The sequence below is a fragment of the Lissotriton helveticus genome, chromosome 5_1 (genome assembly GCF_964261635.1).
Source record: "Lissotriton helveticus chromosome 5_1, aLisHel1.1, whole genome shotgun sequence".
Classification (NCBI taxonomy): Eukaryota; Metazoa; Chordata; class Amphibia; order Caudata; family Salamandridae; genus Lissotriton; species Lissotriton helveticus.
Genome location: NC_136065.1, coordinates 775,750,197 through 775,769,847, shown reverse-complemented (window position 1 = coordinate 775,769,847; position 19,651 = coordinate 775,750,197). Strand labels below are relative to the sequence as shown.

General features: G+C 45.4%; 1 protein-coding gene across 1 annotated transcript in view; it reads left to right on the top strand.

Annotated features, from left to right (window-relative positions):
- CDH23 (cadherin related 23) overlaps positions 1-19,651 on the top strand; it is a 1,152,220-nt gene that overhangs the window by 304,151 nt on the left and 828,418 nt on the right. The window contains exons 6-7 of the mRNA XM_078641088.1: positions 345-480; positions 1,183-1,571. Coding sequence (XP_078497214.1) covers positions 345-480; positions 1,183-1,571 — 525 coding nt within the window. The remainder of the gene's footprint in view (positions 1-344; positions 481-1,182; positions 1,572-19,651) is intronic.

Here is a 19,651-nt window from a genome sequence, read left to right as displayed (position 1 = left end):
AGGATGCACTGTATATTTATGTCAGCCTGCTGCTAAGCCGCCCCTGCTTAACATTTGTGTGCAACTTGCACTTGTAGAGTTGAATCTCAGCAGTGCTTAATCAGCCTTTTATCCGTCATAGGTCGCCAAAACATGCTCTCTTGATCATCAGTAATGCTTATTATTGAAGACCCACACACTATTTCGTTTAGGATGAATCCTGCATATATGATCAATATTATTGCTCGTGTATTCTTGAATGTACTGGTTTAATACGAGTCTACAATGCACGACCTTATACGGAATTTAAATGTAACACATCTGTTTTGTCCATGCTTGATCTGCTGTACGTCTTCTTTTTCCAGGTTCTCGTATACGTGGAAGACGTCAACGACGAAGTGCCCGTCTTCACCCAGCAGCAGTACAACCGACTGGGGCTGCGGGAGACTGCAGGCATTGGAACCTCCGTCACCGTTGTGCGAGCAACAGATCGCGACACAGGTAGGAAATCCGTGGGGAACGCTGGAAACTTTCAAATAGATGCTAGGCACCCCCCGGATAGGCTGAAAAAACATCAAATGGAGTGACACCTGGAGAAATGTGTACATTAAATACACAACCTCTGATCAAACATATAAACGGTGAAATACCAATAGTTCCTCATCAGGCCTCCTCTGAACTGAAACAGGTTTCCTGTTGCAAGCAATCAACACGCGTGGATCCATAGACTGTTCAGTTCAGTTCAAAAACGTTATTCGGGTGTGTATAAAACAACCATACAAGTATACATACATTCAAACTGATTGCATTATGCATAAAAAACAAAACAGATAACATCTGATGTGCAACATGGGGCCAACATTGATCACATCTAAAAACGTGCATACATTAAAGCTGACATGAAAAATATCAAGTAGTAAAAGACAAAGCAGATGACACACAGTCAGCAACATGGGGCCAACGTTAATCACATTTAAAACGCATGAAATATTATATTTAAAAAGACAGCTCAAACTCTTAGATTTATAGACTGGTTTCAAAGTAGAGTTAACATTGTTGTCATGGTCTGATACATATTTGCTTTCAGACTTCAAAAGAAGTCTAAAAATAATGTCGATTCAAAGCCCTTGAAATGCATGACAGTCCTAGAGCGAAGACTGAAAAATAATTGAATGTCCCTCGTCTTCTCACCACTAACTGCAGGAGATGGAGGCCTCGTGATTTACAAGATTGTGTCTGGCTCGGATGGCAGATTTGGAATGGATGAGAGCACAGGCCTCCTCACCACCATTGATTACCTTGACTTCGAGACCAAGACCAGCTACTATATGAACGTGTCTGCTACTGACCAGGCTCCCCCATATAATCGTGGCTACTGCACCATTTACGTCACCCTGCTGAACGAGCCAGATGAAGTGGTCCAGTTCTCCAGCTCCGAGTATCAGGCAGTCATTCTGGAGAACATTGCCACTGGCACTGAGGTGGTGCGAGTTCAGGCGCGATCCATCGACAACCTTAACCTGCTCACTTATCGGTTCGATGTCAATACCAATGCTCAGGCCCTGTCACTCTTCAAGATAGATGGAGTAACGGTAAGTTTCATCGGCCCACCATGTGTGACAGGAGAAGGTTGCAAGCAAGATAACAGATTCCTCAGGCACGTACTAGCCTCTGAGAGGGCAGGATGCAATATCTTAGGCTCTATAAAGAATTGATCACGTTTGTTGTATTTTTAAATGTGGGGAAATATCATAAATATTCTGTCCATTCTGAGTATGATAAATAATAGTATCACGATATTAAGCATAAATTAACATGGTGGTGGTGATGATTTTGAAGTTACAAAGAATATTGATGACATTGATGATGATGACTTTTGCTCAGAAGTGACAACCACTAACCAAGCAACCTTTTTTTTTTTTTTTTTTTTTTTTTTTAAAGACCTTTATTGCACATAATATATATACACAGCGGTGTGCCTACAACCCACTGCCAGGGCCGGCCGCAATCAACGTTACAGTCAATGTAGCTGACTTTTCAAACAACCTTCAGTAGCAAAAGTATTCAGCATGTCGAAGTTTGTAAAAGCAATAAGAGTCAGCATTCTGAGTCATTTGTAATTCTTCAGTTGTGTAGCCCCTATGCAATCTCGGTCTCATTTTTCGTATTTTTTTCAAAACAAACTCAATCAACAGTAAACTCCAACTCCCACCTGGTCAGTTCTGGTTCCTGGTCATAGTAAGTATTCGGAGTCTTTGAAGCAGTATGGCAATAGTACGTTCGATCCTCTAAGTGGCAAGAAAGCGAGCAGCCAGGGCATATAATCCTTATGAACTATTCCCGTCACCCCACAATATTCATCAATTCCACACTTAAAATCGCAGCAGCGGAAACTCGCTCAAGGCCATGCGAACCCCAAATCCAGACTCATGAGTCACTCGGACCAACCATGTCACGCAGCAGTCCCTTTCATGGTAAGCGCTCATACAGGCCCACCCTCTCCTTCCAAAGACCCTCCACTTCCACTCACCACGCTATCTTCATCAGCTAGGGAAAGCATATATAACGTATACGGTGCCCATATATCTCGTGGCCTTGCCGATTCCGGCAACTCCTCATAGTAACAATTTAATTGATCTCTGCAGTAAGCTATGTCAGTCAGCCACAGTTGAATATCAGGCGCTCTCCTTCCCCCCCATACCATGGCAACCCTCCGTTTAGCCAATTGTAGCGCCAATACAATGAAACGTCTCGATTGAGCAGGTATGCCAGAGGCGATTCCTAAGAGGCACAGGCGCACATCCAACTCAATCTCAATCGAAGTCATGGCAGTTAGTTTCTCAGAGACTGCCCTCCAGAATGCATACACACGTGAACATCCCCAGGCCAGATGCACAAAGTCAGCGTCATCCTCCCCACACCGAACACACTGAGCATTCACCCGTAGGCCATACCGTACCAGTTGGACCGGTGTGTAATACCACTGATGCACAAACTTATAATGAAGAAGACGGAAATTGCCATTGGCCACATATCCCCCAGTCATAGTGCAGCATTCAGTCCACTCATCATCACTCAGTGGTTCTGGAAGGCTCCTATCCCATCTAGTCTTGGCCAGTACCGCGCCTCCCCCTTCATCCTCCTGTGCAGCTCGGTACAGCTTAGAAAGCAGCTTAGCCCTGTCCATAGTGGTGTAAAGCAATTGTAAGGCACCGAGTGCCGGTGGTTCTCCCGGATATGTTGGGTATAGCGCATGAATGGCAGCCCGAAGTCTGACGTATGTAAAAGTGGACATAACAGCATTATCAGAGTGGTCCGTCATAGTCTGCAAGGAGAGGAATGATGCCCCAGGGAAAAGGTCCCCCATGGTGTGCAGCCCAGCCCCCTGCAGGGACTGTAAACCTCCAATTTCACCCGAGACCGAGATGTCTGAGTGATGGAGAAGTGGCATAGCTGGCGCATATAGGGGCAACTTGTCTGCTCGTCTGCCCAACTCCCGCCAGGCGGTCGCCGTGGATTTTACCGTGTCTACCTCTCCCTTATCAAAAATGGAATGATCGTTGACTATCATGGCTCGTAACGGGTTCGGCATGACAGCACTGGCTTCAAGCGCCACATGCGGAGTATATGGAGGTGCAGACAGCCAGTAGCTTGCGAAATGTGCTCGCGCACACAAATAATATAGTTTCATATCCGGCACTGCAAAGCCCCCCAGCTCATACGGTTTGGTCAACACTTCCCACGTTACCCGCGGTTTCTTACCAGCCCAAGTCAATGTAATCAGCAGGGATCTTAACCTGGAAAAAAAATGAGATTTCAACGGGACAGGTATGTTGACAAAGAGATAGAGGAATTTCGGCAATACCACCATTTTGATTAAAGACACCCTATCCGCCAGGGTCAGAGGGAGTCGTGTCCAACGCGCCACCTGATCTTCCAATTTAGAGATAGCCACACCATATTTAGCCCTTATTATTTCTTGGCTGTCACGATGTATCCAGACGCCCAGATACCGAACTGACTCTGTCGCCCATTCCAACGGAAATTCTAAGGGAATCTGGCGGGTAGCATCCGTGAGGGGCAGCACAACAGATTTGTCCCAGTTGATAGTCAGTCCAGAGTAACGACCAAACTTGATAAACTCTCGTAGTATAGGTTCTAGGTACAGAGCAGGATCTCTCACATAAAGAACCATGTCATCAGCATACATGGACACTGCCAATGACCTGAGCGGGAACTTCAATGCTGCCTCTGCATATTTCTGCCTTAAGATACAGGCCAGCGGCTCCATCACAATAGCGAATAGCAACGGCGAGAGAGGGCAGCCCTGCCTCGTCCCCCTCTGAACCGGAAATGGGCTAGAGACATGACCATTAACCCTCACCCTCGCTATGGGATTAGTATATAGGAGTGTTATCAGTGATGTGAAGAAAAAGGGCACTCCCATTCGGTGCAGGATGGTTATCATATACCGCCAGGCCACCGAGTCAAAGGCCTTAGCGGCGTCGAGCATAACAGCCACCGCAGCCAGTTCCGGTTTGAGCAAATGTAATACCGCGAACAGAGCCCGCAGATTGTGGGTAGTGGACCGGAGATGAACGAACCCCGATTGATCCGGCAGCACCATGACAGGGAGCAATAACCGCAGCCTTGTGGCCAATACCTTAGCTATTATTTTTATATCAGTGTTCATGAGGGAGAGAGGGCGATATGAGTCGCATTTATTTGGAGGCTTACCCGGCTTAGGCAGCGCTACTAGTAGCGCTTCTCTCATCGTGGTCGGTAACTGACCGCAGTCCACCGCCTCCTCCAGGACCGTCGCCAAGTGTGGGATCAGCAGATCCGCAAACTCTTAGTAAAATTCAGAGGGCAAACCATCTGTGCCAGCTGCCTTGCCATTCGGGAGTGCAGCTATTGCATCTCTAAATTCCTCCTTCGTGATATTATGCATAAGGAACTCCTGTTGCCCCCTCGATAGCCACACCAGAGCGACGTCCTCAAAATACCGGTTTATGTCTTCCTCATCCGCTGTGTCCCTGTGCTCATACATCTGTGCGTAGTATTTTGTAAAACAAGCCAGAACACCAGCTGTGCTAGTCACCACTTCGTCTCCATCTTCTATTTCTTGCACAGTGCAGTAGCGAGCCCAGGGGTCCCTCACTCTGTCCGCCAGACCCTTCCCTGGTCTACCCCCTTCACCGTAATATCTCGCCCTAGTGCGTTTGGACAGAAATTTCACCTCCTGATCCGCCAGCTCGTTATACTCAGTGACTTTCACTCTAATTTCGGCCAATAGCGTATCCCCCGAACTTTCCTCCAGCTGCCTTTCAAGGACCAACAATTCTCTTTCCAACCTAGCCATGGAATCCCTTAGTGATGTAAGCACTCCCGATCTGAGTCCAATACACGCCCCTCTTACGGTCACCTTAAAGGCCTCCCACACTGTACTCATCTCTGCAACCGATCCCACATTGTCGCTAAAAAACTCCTCAATTATCTGACGCAGTCGATCTCTCAGTACCTGATCAGACAAAACTCCAGGCGATAGGCGCCACGTAAAAGGAGCCGGCGCATGTGTCGGCAATTGCAACACCAAGCGAACCGGTGCATGATCAGAGATCGTGCGAGGCAGATGTTCTACATCCAGAATCCATCCACTCACATCCCGAGTCACCAGCCAATAATCCAATCTGGACCATGTATCATGTGCCGACGTGTAGCATGTTCCCTCCCGTCTACCCGGGTGCCTCAAGCGCCAAGCATCCATCAACCCCAGTCCACGCATACCCTCACAAACCGCAGCAGCAGCCTTCTTCCACACACAAGGCCTGTCCTGTTTTTTGTCCAACTCGACATCCAATGTGACATTCAAATCCCCTCCACATAGCACAGCTGACGGGGGGAGCTGATATATTTTGTTCCAAAGTGTAACATAGAAGTTAGGATCATCCACATTTGGGCCGTACACATTAAGTAAAGTGACCAAGGTCCCGCACAATTTACCATGTACAATGATATATCGACCATCCTGGTCAATATCTTCATGGATCACTTCAAACGGAACATTCTTCTTAATTAGGATCATCACCCCTCGTGCATAAGAGGAATATGCCGTCGCCAGCCGCACCCCCGCCCACTGCTTACCCACAATTTCGGCTGCTTTTCCACGTAGGTGCGTTTCTATAAGAAGAAAAACTACCTGTACCCCATGCCTATTCAGGAACACTAGCATCTGTCTAGTCTTCTGAGGTCTATTCAATCCTCGCACATTCCAGGTAACACAAGAGAGCTTACCCCCTTTATCCATATTTCCAGATCTTCAATTTACTTAACAGCCAGTAAACATCTCCCAACCTCCTCCCAAATGTCCAGTACCCACCGCCCAGCAATCCAGTAATGCCATGAATCTCCTCACAAGCCCAACAGTACACATACCTACGTTGCTCCAAACACCTTTTAGACCTCCCATTCCTCCCATTTTTGACCAGAAAACACATCAACCCTGCCCCAAACGGCAACCAATCCATCCCCACCCCACCACCCACTTCAGCATCCCCAACCTGCCAAAGCCATCCCCTTCCCTCCCCCCGCACAAAACCCAACATTGCATTCAAATGTGTGTGGGGAACTCCCATAGTCGGGGGCGCAGAGGCACACAACTCCCGTCAGCGAACTAACGAGAGTGCAGACCATACTCACCATTGACAACCCCAGCCCTTTCACCCCACCTGTTTAGCCATATGAACAACAGTCAGCAGCTACATATCAATATACCGCCATAGGGCTCTTATCTTACACATTCGAGTTACCACATAAGTACTATTAAATGAGAACAATGGCACAAGCAAATAATATAATATGCGTATACGTCCCCATTCGGCCACAGCGTCCATGCAGCATCCCAATAAGCCCAGCAGTAGAGATGGCCCAGATTAGAGCACATGATGCGTGGCAGACGTCTACAGCATGGGCCATCAAATCTCTCACATGCCACCATTCACGGGCTCGCCTATGCACAATCCCGCTGACAGGTCGCCCAAGATATGGGCAGCATTTACAAACAAAATGGTCAATCAGTGCGTATCAAAGCAGGATATCTTGTCCGTGTAGCGCACTCAATCAACTGTGTACAACGTGCTAAGCCACTTCATCCTGCCCATCGTCTTCCCCATCTCGGCGCTCAATCGAGTCTCTTTTTCGCTTTTTCTGCTTTTTTGCGTAGTCCATGGCCGCCTTAGGAGAAGTAAAAATTTTGTTATCTGATGGGGGCCCTATCCAAAGTCGTGCAGGGTACAACATGGCGTACTGGACGCCCTCGACGCGCAAGAGCTGCTTCACTGTGGTAAATTCTTTCCTCGCCGCTTGCACCGCCATGGTGAAATCAGGATAAAACTCCAGTTTGTTACCCTGGTATTCAATAGTGCCCTTTTCCCTCGCCAGGCGCAATATGACATCCCGGTCTCTATAGTTCAGGATACGTGCTATAATAGGACGCGGCTGCGCCCCAGGCACTGGACGCTTCGCCAGAGACCGGTGGTCGCGCTCCACAATGAAGACTCGTGACAACTGGTCCGCCCCAAAAATTTCCACCAGCATGCGCTCCATGAAGTCCTCCATCCGGCCAACATTTGTAGATTCTGGCAGGCCCGTAACGCGTATATTGTTCCTTCTGGACCTCCCTTCCAACTCCTCATTCTTCGCCTGTATGACCGCTAGCACCCTCTCCATATTAAACACTTTAGTCGTGACCGTAGTGAGCCCATCTTCCGTGGCAGACACTCTCTGTTCCATTTCCCCCATCCGCTCATTCTGGCGGTCAAATTGAGTCGCCATGTGATCTAGCCGATGGTTAACTGACTCCATGGTGCCTTCTATAGACTGTAGCGTTTTCTGCATGGCCACCAATGTAGCTTCTAGGTTCGGGGTGCCCCCAACTGCCCCCCCCTTGCTCAGCGTCAGGTGACACCTGCGAAGATGATGGCGCCGTTTTTTTAGTCTCAAACGTGATCTTCGGTTGATTTCTTTCCGGCCTGCCCATGGTGTCTAACTGAGCAGTGCCCCTGCCCAATCGCCTCTGCTATTCAGGAAGAGCCCTGCAGAAAGTGTCCCCTTAAGCTTCAAAGGGTGTAGTAGCGGCCTTGTCCCACAGAACAGTCCGGTGGCCCCGCAGTTATCGCCAGTCTGAGATATAAGCAGCTATGGCGCCCGTCGCCGTTTTCGCGCCAAAATGTAAATATACCCTACTGCCCAGAGGAAGGTCATACAGTGTGCTCAGTGGCCTCTCCTCCTACCATGGACCTCAGCGCCGTCACACCACCGCATGCTAGGCCCCCCTCCACGTCCCCGCCGGCCGCAGCTCGCACAGCGCGGCCCAGAGCGGCCCAGCGCCGCCTCCGCAGCCCCGGGCTCGCTTAGTTCCCCGCCCCACTCACCGCTACCAGCAGGGCCGGGCTAGGCTGTTCGCTTCTCATGCGCCGCACTTCTCAGCCCCGTCAAGCGCCGTCGCACCAGGCACCATGCGTTGCTGTCCCCGACTCCCTCCGCAGGCAGTGAAGGAGATCCCCGGTCCGTCCAGGTTCGGGGCAGGCGCAGGAAGGAAGCACGGATCTCTCCAGGCGCGAACCCGGCGCCGAGCAGAACGTCTCCGGAGGCGATTCCGCTATCTTTCGATTAGGAGGAAGCACCGCATTGGGGTCCCGGGCACTGCAGACGCTGTTCTGCTTCCAGCTGGGGCTCAAGTAAGGCGGGATATGTAGGATTATGTAGCAAATATTAGATGGTCTCGGCGGAGCCTCACCGATGTGCGGCCATCTCGCTCGGCGCCCTCTAGCGCCCCCCCTAACCAAGCAACCTTGATAGTTAATCAGCTTGGCAGTGGTAACAGTCACAAAATGCATCGGTAATTCAACCCATGACAGGATCATGGGGGGCGCACTTTCTTTAAAAATGAAACATACGAAGACGTTCCTAAAGCAAATGCTGTGCCTATGGGCCTAATAATGAAGAAACACATCACTATGGGCCATATGTGGGAGGCCCAATACCGGTCGGTAATGGCCGAAATGACCGAATTTCGGCCGTTACCGACCGGTATTGGGCATTTGAGATGTAGGGGCTAAATTTAAGGATTCGGTAATTTACCGAATCGGTAATTTAAGGAATCGGTAAATTACAGATTCCTTAAAATACCAATCCGGTAAAATACCGAATCCTTAATGTAGGGAGCACTCAAGTGAGTGCATTTCTGAGTTAAGGATTCGGTATTTACCACCAACTAAAAGTTGGTGGTAAATATCGAAAAAAAAATACACTATAGGGGGTCTAAGGGAAATTTAACGACCAAAATGCTACGTCCCTTAAGACTACTAGACACCAACTTACAAGTAGCATTAAGTAAAAAAAACCCTAACACGTGAGGGTTGGATGAATGCATGTGCTGATAGCAAAATCAATCATGGGGCACCTTCAAGTTTGTTACAGTGTTCCCATCAGAGTCCATCCTGTACCGCCCTACATCATTTGGGAAGGCCACCATAGGTACACAAGGAGAGACCCAATGTACGATTTGGCGCAGCGTAAGCCTGATGGTGAAAAATTGCCCAATGAGCTATATCAAACAGGTAGGGATCAGGATGTGACTAGTAAGCAGTGCTGAATAATAAAGAAAATAAAGAATTTTTCAAAAGGTGGTGGTTTAAAAATGGGTCGAAGAAGGAAAATGAATTTATTAACAACCTTCTGCTCCCACTCTCTAAAAACAGTGCAAAAGGTAGTGTCAAACAAATAACTACCTAGACAGTTCACATGGTCATGGTCGACATGTTTCTGCAGCTTTACCTGTGCCCCGGGGTCACTTACTGCTTCGTCAGGACCTATGTTGCTACTGCTTAATTAGTGCATAGTAAACAAGGAAACTTAAATGAATTAAATGTCACCTTCGATTCTCCTGGTGAGAGGACCGTTGGATTTCACAAAACAGCACATACATAAAAAGAAAAAGAGAACATGCCTGTTAGCAAAACTCTCTGGCAAGGCTGAGAGTCTATACAGTATCTCGCTGACAATGATGAATAATTCATTACTTTTAGCACTTATCTTGTTCTTACAAATATTCACAAGAGAGCCAAGTTATCACTCATGTAAAAACACACTCACCCTATATTAAGGAGAATGTTGCCCCACCTCACCCGGCATTAGCTCAGGTACTGCGGAGCCCCGCTCTGTGCAAACAACAAACACACAAAATGAACCAGTTAGAAGGAAGTACTCTATGGCCAAAGCAAGCCAGTCAACATCACATGGTTCTCAAAGGCCTTAGTTCGTATCTCATAACTCACCTAACCGTCGGTACTCCAGACGTCCAACTGGGCTGTCTGTGGGAGGTACCGGCGGCGTCAGTAAGCAGGCTTTTATAAGTCTCAATCTACATACCGGGTAGTGGACGCTGCGCTCATTGCTAGGAGCGTCGTCTGCCCATTTCCGGGTATTCTGTGTTGTCTCCCCATTGGTTGGCGCGGCGCGATGACACACATGCGTCGCGCTCAGACTCATGGGTAATGTAGTTTTACTGAGGCCCGTTTTGATTATAATTACGGACTCCTCAGTCTCCGTTCCGGGGTTCACAAATGATTTATTTACAGTTGCGGGGTGAAGGCATCACTCCACATAGTGTGGGAACCTCAGAATATTTTAAGAAAAATGTTTGAAAAAAATGTTTTTGAAGAAAGATTACTTCTTAGGAACACTCCCAAATTTCCCGTCTCAATCTAGACACCGGCGCCTCATTCATCTGACACCAGACGCCCTGCTTTAAGCTGTAAGGCTCCTTAGTCAGTGAATGTCAGTGTGATATTAACCTTTAGCGAGTTATAGATAGCCATTACAAGGTACTCCAATGGGAGTCCATGAGTAATCTCGCCAATATTGCGCCTTATCATTTATTCAATGTACAACACGCTGGTTACAGTTTGTACATTCAAGGGGGCCACCTGGTGTAGCGTAACCTTTGTTCGAGGAATTATTAGGCAATGTAGTCACACTCAAGGCGTCTACCCATAGCGGATGTCTTCCTCTCGTGTCATTTACCCCTCTGTCTCTTGCTTGAACAATAAATGGTCGTATCTGACGTCAGTGTATTATCACGCCCCTACGGCATAAAGTCATCAAGTATGCTATATGCAGAAGAATTATTGTGAATCAGTCACATGACACTCGTGACAAAGGGAAGATTCATTAGTGATGTAATAAAAGTACATCTTTTCAGGTATATAGCTCATGGGTGTCAAGGCACTGATTTTTAGATGCTGATAACTTTAGAGTGACATCCAAGGAATGTCTTCATTCAGTCCTTGCCTATCTGTCCCCAATTTGTAAACCCATCTCTGTTCACGTCGGAACAGGAAACTTTTTATGTCCGTGATGTGGGTTGGTATCAATGGTTGCTCTATCACAGTCCAATGCAGATCAGACGGAGTATGCTTGGTTAGTAAAAAATGATTCGTCAGTCTGGTTGACTGTCTAGAGCATCGGATGGAGCTTTTGTGTTCACAAATGCGTGTCTTAATTTTACGGGTAGTCATGCCCACGTATCTCTTATTGCAAGGGCAACTAATTAAGTACACCAAATTGGAGCTGTTGCAATTTGTAAATCTACGTTGCTCCCACGGTCTATGTCACGGTCTATGTCAATGCTCTGTGATCTGGTTGTGTTAGGACAGGCTGCGCAGTTCCCACAGGGATGGTGTCCTGTGGCCGCAGGCATGTCCCACAATGTGCCAAGAGCTCGTGGTAACTCTCCTTTGGGACGCGTATGGACCAGTCTGTCCTTTAGATTTTGCCCTCTTTTGAAGGCGAACAACGGAGCTGGGATGGTATCACCTCCAGTATTGAGAATACTCCAGCGTTTTTTTATAATTCTCTGAATTTCGTTAGACTGTGTGGTAAAAGTACTCACACAAGTCATCCGATTGTGATGAGGTTTGAGTGGTAATACCTCCAATAACCCCTCGCGGTTGTTATTGGAGGCTCTCTTTTTTGATCTCCGGATCAGGTATTTAGGATAATGCTTTTGGCCAAGATCTTTTTCAAGGCATTCGGCATGGTGTTCAAAACGATCTTTGGTGGAACAGTTTCTTTGTATGCGCAAGAATTGCCCATAGGGCAAATTATCTCGAAGAGATTTCGGATGACAGCTGTTATAGTCTAGTAATGAGTTTCGTGACATCGGTTTGCGGTATAATTCTGAAGACAAACCGGTGGCTGAGGGCGTTATCAGAACGTCAAGAAACGCTAATTTGGATCTACTTTGCTCCATTGTGAAGCGTAGAAAGCAATTCCTCCTATTGAGCCACTCGTGAAATGTTGTTAATTCCTCTTCACTCCCTCTCCAGATCACCAAAATATCATCGATATACCGCTTCCACAGACGCACCTTGTCTGTGAAAGGGTTGGTGTCTGAGAAGATGTTATCTGATTCAAATTTATGAACATACAAATTCGCTAGCGACGGAGCAAAAATGCTGCCCATGCTCGTCCCACTGACTTGGAGATAGAGCGAATCTTCGAATTGGAAGAAATTTTCCGTCATGGCTATAGTTGCCAGAGTCATTATGAGCCTGACTGGGGTGAGGAATTGCTTTCTACGCTTCACAATGGAGCAAAGTAGATCCAAATTAGCGTTTCTTGACGTTCTGATAACGCCCTCAGCCACCGGTTTGTCTTCAGAATTATACCGCAAACCGATGTCACGAAACTCATTACTAGACTATAACAGCTGTCATCCGAAATCTCTTCGAGATAATTTGCCCTATGGGCAATTCTTGCGCATACAAAGAAACTGTTCCACCAAAGATCGCTTTGAACACCATGCCGAATGCCTTGAAAAAGATCTTGGCCAAAAGCATTATCCTAAATACCTGATCCGGAGATCAAAAAAGAGAGCCTCCAATAACAACCGCGAGGGGTTATTGGAGGTATTACCACTCAAACCTCATCACAATCGGATGACTTGTGTGAGTACTTTTACCACACAGTCTAACGAAATTCAGAGAATTATAAAAAAACGCTGGAGTATTCTCAATACTGGAGGTGATACCATCCCAGCTCCGTTGTTCGCCTTCAAAAGAGGGCAAAATCTAAAGGACAGACTGGTCCATACGCGTCCCAAAGGAGAGTTACCACGAGCTCTTGGCACATTGTGGGACATGCCTGCGGCCACAGGACACCATCCCTGTGGGAACTGCGCAGCCTGTCCTAACACAACCAGATCACAGAGCATTGACATAGGGACCGATAGACCGTGGGAGCAACGTAGATTTACAAATTGCAACAGCTCCAATTTGGTGTACTTAATTAGTTGCCCTTGCAATAAGAGATACGTGGGCATGACTACCCGTAAAATTAAGACACGCATTTGTGAACACAAAAGCTCCATCCGATGCTCTAGACAGTCAACCAGACTGACGAATCATTTTTTACTAACCAAGCATACTCCGTCTGATCTGCATTGGACTGTGATAGAGCAACCATTGATACCAACCCACATCACGGACATAAAAAGTTTCCTGTTCCGACGTGAACAGAGATGGGTTTACAAATTGGGGACAGATAGGCAAGGACTGAATGAAGACATTCCTTGGATGTCACTCTAAAGTTATCAGCATCTAAAAATCAGTGCCTTGACACCCATGAGCTATATACCTGAAAAGATGTACTTTTATTACATCACTAATGAATCTTCCCTTTGTCACGAGTGTCATGTGACTGATTCACAATAATTCTTCTGCATATAGCATACTTGATGACTTTATGCCGTAGGGGCGTGATAATACACTGACGTCAGATACGACCATTTATTGTTCAAGCAGGAGACAGAGGGGTAAATGACACGAGAGGAAGACGTCCGCTATGGGTAGACGTCTTGAGTGTGACTACATTGCCTAATAATTCCTCGAACAAAGGTTACGCTACACCAGGTGGCCCCCTTGAATGTACAAACTGTAACCAGCGTGTTGTACATTGAATAAATGATAAGGCGCAATATTGGCGAGATTACTCATGGACTCCCATTGGAGTACCTTGTAATGGCTATCTATAACTCGCTAAAGGTTAACATCACACTGACATTCACTGACTAAGGAGCCTTACAGCTTAAAGCAGGGCGTCTGGTGTCAGATGAATGAGGCGCCGGTGTCTAGATTGAGACGGGAAATTTGGGAGTGTTCCTAAGAAGTAATCTTTCTTCAAAAACATTTTTTTCAAACATTTTTCTTAAAATATTCTGAGGTTCCCACACTATGTGGAGTGATGCCTTCACCCCGCAACTGTAACTAAATCATTTGTGAACCCCGGAACGGAGACTGAGGAGTCCGTAATTATAATCAAAACGGGCCTCAGTAAAACTACATTACCCATGAGTCTGAGCGCGACGCATGTGTGTCATCGCGCCGCGCCAACCAATGGGAGGACAACACAGAATACCCGGAAATGGGCAGACAACGCTCCTAGCAATGAGCGCAGCGTCCACTACCCGGTATGTAGATTGAGACTTATAAAAGCCTGCTTACTGACGCCGCCGGTACCTCCCACAGACAGCCCAGTTGGACGTCTGGAGTACCGACGGTTAGGTGAGTTATGAGATACGAACTAAGGCGTTTGAGAACCATGTGATGTTGACTGGCTTGCTTTGGCCATAGAGTACTTCCTTCTAACTGGTTCATTTTGTGTGTTTGTTGTTTGCACAGAGCGGGGCTCCGCAGTACCTGAGCTAATGCCGGGTGAGGTGGGGCAACATTCTCCTTAATATAGGGTGAGTGTGTTTTTACATGAGTGATAACTTGGCTCTCTTGTGAATATTTGTAAGAACAAGATAAGTGCTAAAAGTAATGAATTATTCATCATTGTCAGCGAGATACTGTATAGACTCTCAGCCTTGCCAGAGAGTTTTGCTAACAGGCATGTTCTCTTTTTCTTTTTATGTATGTGCTGTTTTGTGAAATCCAACGGTCCTCTCACCAGGAGAATCGAAGGTGACATTTAATTCATTTAAGTTTCCTTGTTTACTATGCACTAATTAAGCAGTAGCAACATAGGTCCTGACGAAGCAGTAAGTGACCCCGGGGCACAGGTAAAGCTGCAGAAACATGTCGACCATGACCATGTGAACTGTCTAGGTAGTTATTTGTTTGACACTACCTTTTGCACTGTTTTTAGAGAGTGGGAGCAGAAGGTTGTTAATAAATTCATTTTCCTTCTTCGACCCATTTTTAAACCACCACCTTTTGAAAAATTCTTTATTTTCTTTATTATTCAGCACTGCTTACTAGTCACATCCTGATCCCTACCTGTTTGATATAGCTCATTGGGCAATTTTTCACCATCAGGCTTACGCTGCGCCAAATCGTACATTGGGTCTCTCCTTGTGTACCTATGGTGGCCTTCCCAAATGATGTAGGGCGGTACAGGATGGACTCTGATGGGAACACTGTAACAAACTTGAAGGTGCCCCATGATTGATTTTGCTATCAGCACATGCATTCATCCAACCCTCACGTGTTAGGGTTTTTTTGACTTAATGCTACTTGTAAGTTGGTGTCTGGTAAATATCGAAAACCTTAGAAAAAGCAAATTTGTGCTTTTCCAAGGGTGCCTTGTGACAGACATACATGCCCTTAGGGCATGTATGCGTGCCACATGTGCACCCATGCACTATTCAGGGGTGCAACAGGGTGTCAATGTGACACCCTGCCACCCTTGTAAGTCTTCCCCCTATTACCGATTCGATATCGGTAATTACCGAATTTTACCGATTCGGTAAAATTTACCGAATTATTATCTACATCCCATTTACCGATTCTAAAATACAGAATCTGTAAAATTCGGTATTTTAGAATCTGTAAAAATGAATTACCTACATATGGCCCTACGTTTCTGGAGCAATCCATTAGACAGTTATTGAAAACAGCCAATTCTAGTAAGAGGCTTGTTAGATATGTGCCTCAAAAAAAGACACATACTGCCATCAAAGAGGAAATAAAGAAGGCGAATAGCGTATTCTCTTTACCAGTTATGCATACCACCGCATTGATATTAGCTTTGAGTGGGATCTTTCAAAATTGAATTACTCTGAATGTAGATTGTGAGAGGTCCTTGTAATCTCATTGCTATCTCCATATCTGGTCTTTACACTGGCTCCGAATAAAGGAAGGAGCTAATTTCATATCCTAATGCTTCATCAACTAACCATTGCATTGTCTATCACCAGAACACCCATGTTGTTCCTTCTTTGCCTTCCATTTTGAGGTCTAAGATCTGCCAACAACATACTTCCCACTCAAGCATCTACAAGCCATTTGAGGGAAGGGCCCTTCATGTTCAATGATCATCACAATGGAACTGCATCTGACACCTAACTATGACTTCACCTCATTTTTTCAGACAAGCATAAAGTTATCCTCACGTGTTGCTTTCTTCTATGACTTGACCCAGGCTGTCATGCATATGGTTAGCCTCTCATTTTTCTTTCATAACTTGACTCAAACTGTTTATAGTCCTAAAAGCTGCCCTTGTCACCCTGAAGGCCAACTCTCTGACTATTGCCTCCTTCTAAGCCTTAGCCATCTGTTATCATTTGCAATCCATTTATTTGGTTTGTAATCATTGTCACTTCATACATTTGTCAACTCACTTGCTAACCACTGTATCTAAACCAAAGTGCTCTAAGGCTAACTTTGGTGGTTTACAGGGTTGTATGTGATTTCATAGAAAAACGATTTCACAGAATACCATTACTGAGAAACCATTTCAACTAAACTGTTTAATGGAAATTTTCAGAATGAATGGAATTTACCCTTTCATCAAGTGTAAATGCAGTGGCTGGAGGTCTTACATTCAAAAAAAATATTTCAGAGCTATTTATTTCAGTGTTTTACTTCAGGGGGCATTATTTCATATTTATATATTTTACTTCAGATGCTTTTAATTCACTGACCCATCACCAGATATAAACACCCTCCATCGCTGACACCTCACAACCCCTAAACACCATTTGTTGCTGCCCCCTAAAACTCCTCATTGCACCTAAACTAACTTATTCATGAAGACTAAAAAGCCCTTTCCACTGCAAACATTCACTATCCCTAAACCATAAAATCATTTGCTTCCCCATCTCCACCGATTCACAAACCCTAACAACCCCTTTCTACATCTAAATTTCACCCATCCCAGAATCCTTAAAACCTCTCACCATCCCAAACTCCATCTCATCCTGAACCCTAAAAACTCTTCACTGTCCTTTCCCATAATTGAACCTCAAAAACTCTTACTAGACCAAATCTCCATCCATCCATGAACCATGCAAAAACCTCAACACCCTTAAACTCCACCAATCCCTGAAACCTAAAAACACCTCAAACACCTAAACACCATCTCTGTAGCCTAAAAAACCCTCCCCACCCCTATGCTCCAACCACCTCTGAAACCAAACAAAACAATTTTATGCGTGAATATAATTTTTTTCTAATCCCGAAAAATCCTTCATCATCCTAAACACTACCCATTCCTGAACCCAAAAATCCCACAGAAGTCCTAACTGCACCCAAGTTTAATGTCATTCTGGATTTTTCCTTCAAATGATCTTTTCTTTAAAATGGTTCCTTACATTTTTGACTTTTTTTGTATTTCCTTGAGATTGTTTTTCCTTCAAATCTATTTTCCATGATTTGGTTTACTCCAATGTGGTGTCTCAGTTTTTGTTTCCCATTAATTTATACACATCGGGTTTGCAGCACTTTACGAAAATCTCAAATAAATCTTACATAAAAGCTATGTGGTTATTGAGACAGTATGTAAGGCACAACATTTGGTGCTCTCCAGATCCTGCTATCGAATGTCCTGCTCTCAACAACACAGAAGCTCAAGCAACTGTTGAGAAGATGATGTCGGCCCCAGAAATGAATACCAACATAATGAACGTGAAAGTCATTCTAAACTAGTCTGTGAACAAATACAACTAGGGACAAAATGTAATGTGTTTTACACAGGCTGTGAGCAGGGTATCCCTTAGAGAGTGCCGCAGGTCAACATCCCATGACTCATGCTAGAATAATATGGTGCTCATTTGTCCTCTGTGAGGATGCTCTATGAGTGACCCATGCCCCTTCCAAGTAAGATCTGCTGATTGACTTAAGGGAACAATTCATTTCCCACTGACTTCTACCTCGTGAACAGGTAAGGTTTGCCGAACGCATTCCTTTGCCCCGTTCCATATGTACTGCAGTGAAATAGGGTCCATACCTAAGTCTTCAGGACTACCCTTCAACAGGAATAAAAGTAAAGTCTTGTGAACCACTGCCATGTTATAGTCATAAACTTTTCCCATAGGTGGAAATGGTTCAAACAGGAAAGGTCTAAGAAGCAAGCTAGAAAACCTATGTTTGGTGTTAAGGGAATGGAAATTTTCAGAGGATCAAATACTGCAAAACCTTCTACGGCACATATATGTTCTACAAAAAACTCTTTTTGTTAGAGTTACCATTCTATAGTTCTCCCACTTGCACTGATGGTTTTAGTATCATTTTGTGTTTGGCGTCTCTGTGCCAACTTACCATTCCCTGAATGACTTTAATCTCAAAATTAATAACAGAATGATGGCCTTAATCTTCCAAGCAACCCAAATATCTAGGGATGGAGGTTAGGAATTCAAATAAAATGTTGCCACAAGCCCTACTGATAATCTTATTTCCCATATCTTCCATCCGATTTGTTCTCACTATTTCCCATGCTTCCCACGAATTCTGACTTTAATGTTTTTTTCCTCGTGGCCAGATAAGGGCCTTAATTGAGCACCCACCCTCAGCCTTACCCTGCGCATAACTGCTGTTGTGTGTGGTATGAAATGAACATAATTATTATTTGTCTCGAAGTTTGGGTATTCTAAATGCTGATATTGTTCAAGGAGTTGTTCCAGGTAATTTTGCATAACTTAATGCAACTGCCCTTTTAAACTCATCTGGTTTTCAATCATACATTGAATCTAAAGAAAATTTGGCATGCATTGTTGCCTATTTTCAAGAGTTGTGGTTTGTATTTACTCAGAATAAATAAGCAACTGACCAATCCAGCCTCTCAACTGTTCCAGCATGCTAGACTTTCAATCACCCTTTTTTGTGGTCTTGGAGGCAGTTGGATGAGGTACACATTACTTTTTATGTATTGAAGTGGTCACGCTAGGACTTCACGGCTTAATTTAAAATGGAGTAGTCAACGTTCCAACCCTACAGATCAGCAGAGGCCCTGGCCTCGGCTTCCCTTTGGGAGGACCGCTTGTCAAATCTAGAGATTCCCACCTGCTTTGTGGGGCTCTCTCTATCTAATGTTCATCTTCTGGTGTAGCAGATGCATTGTGGCTGGCTGAACGTTGAGTGGAAGGTTTTCTGTCACCTGTACCAGCTGCAACTCTGTCATTAGAAAGCAAGTGGTACCCTGACTCTAAATGAGGCGTGGGAGCTATAGGTTTGGTGGGGTGCAACGCCTACATTTTTATGCCGGAGCTCCTGCTCCTACAAACTCTAAATGAGTTTTGTTGTGACTCAACCTGGAATTAAGACACCTTTACAAGACATTTAAATATGTTACATTTAAAGTATTTACTAATTTTAGTTTCTTATCAGTGACA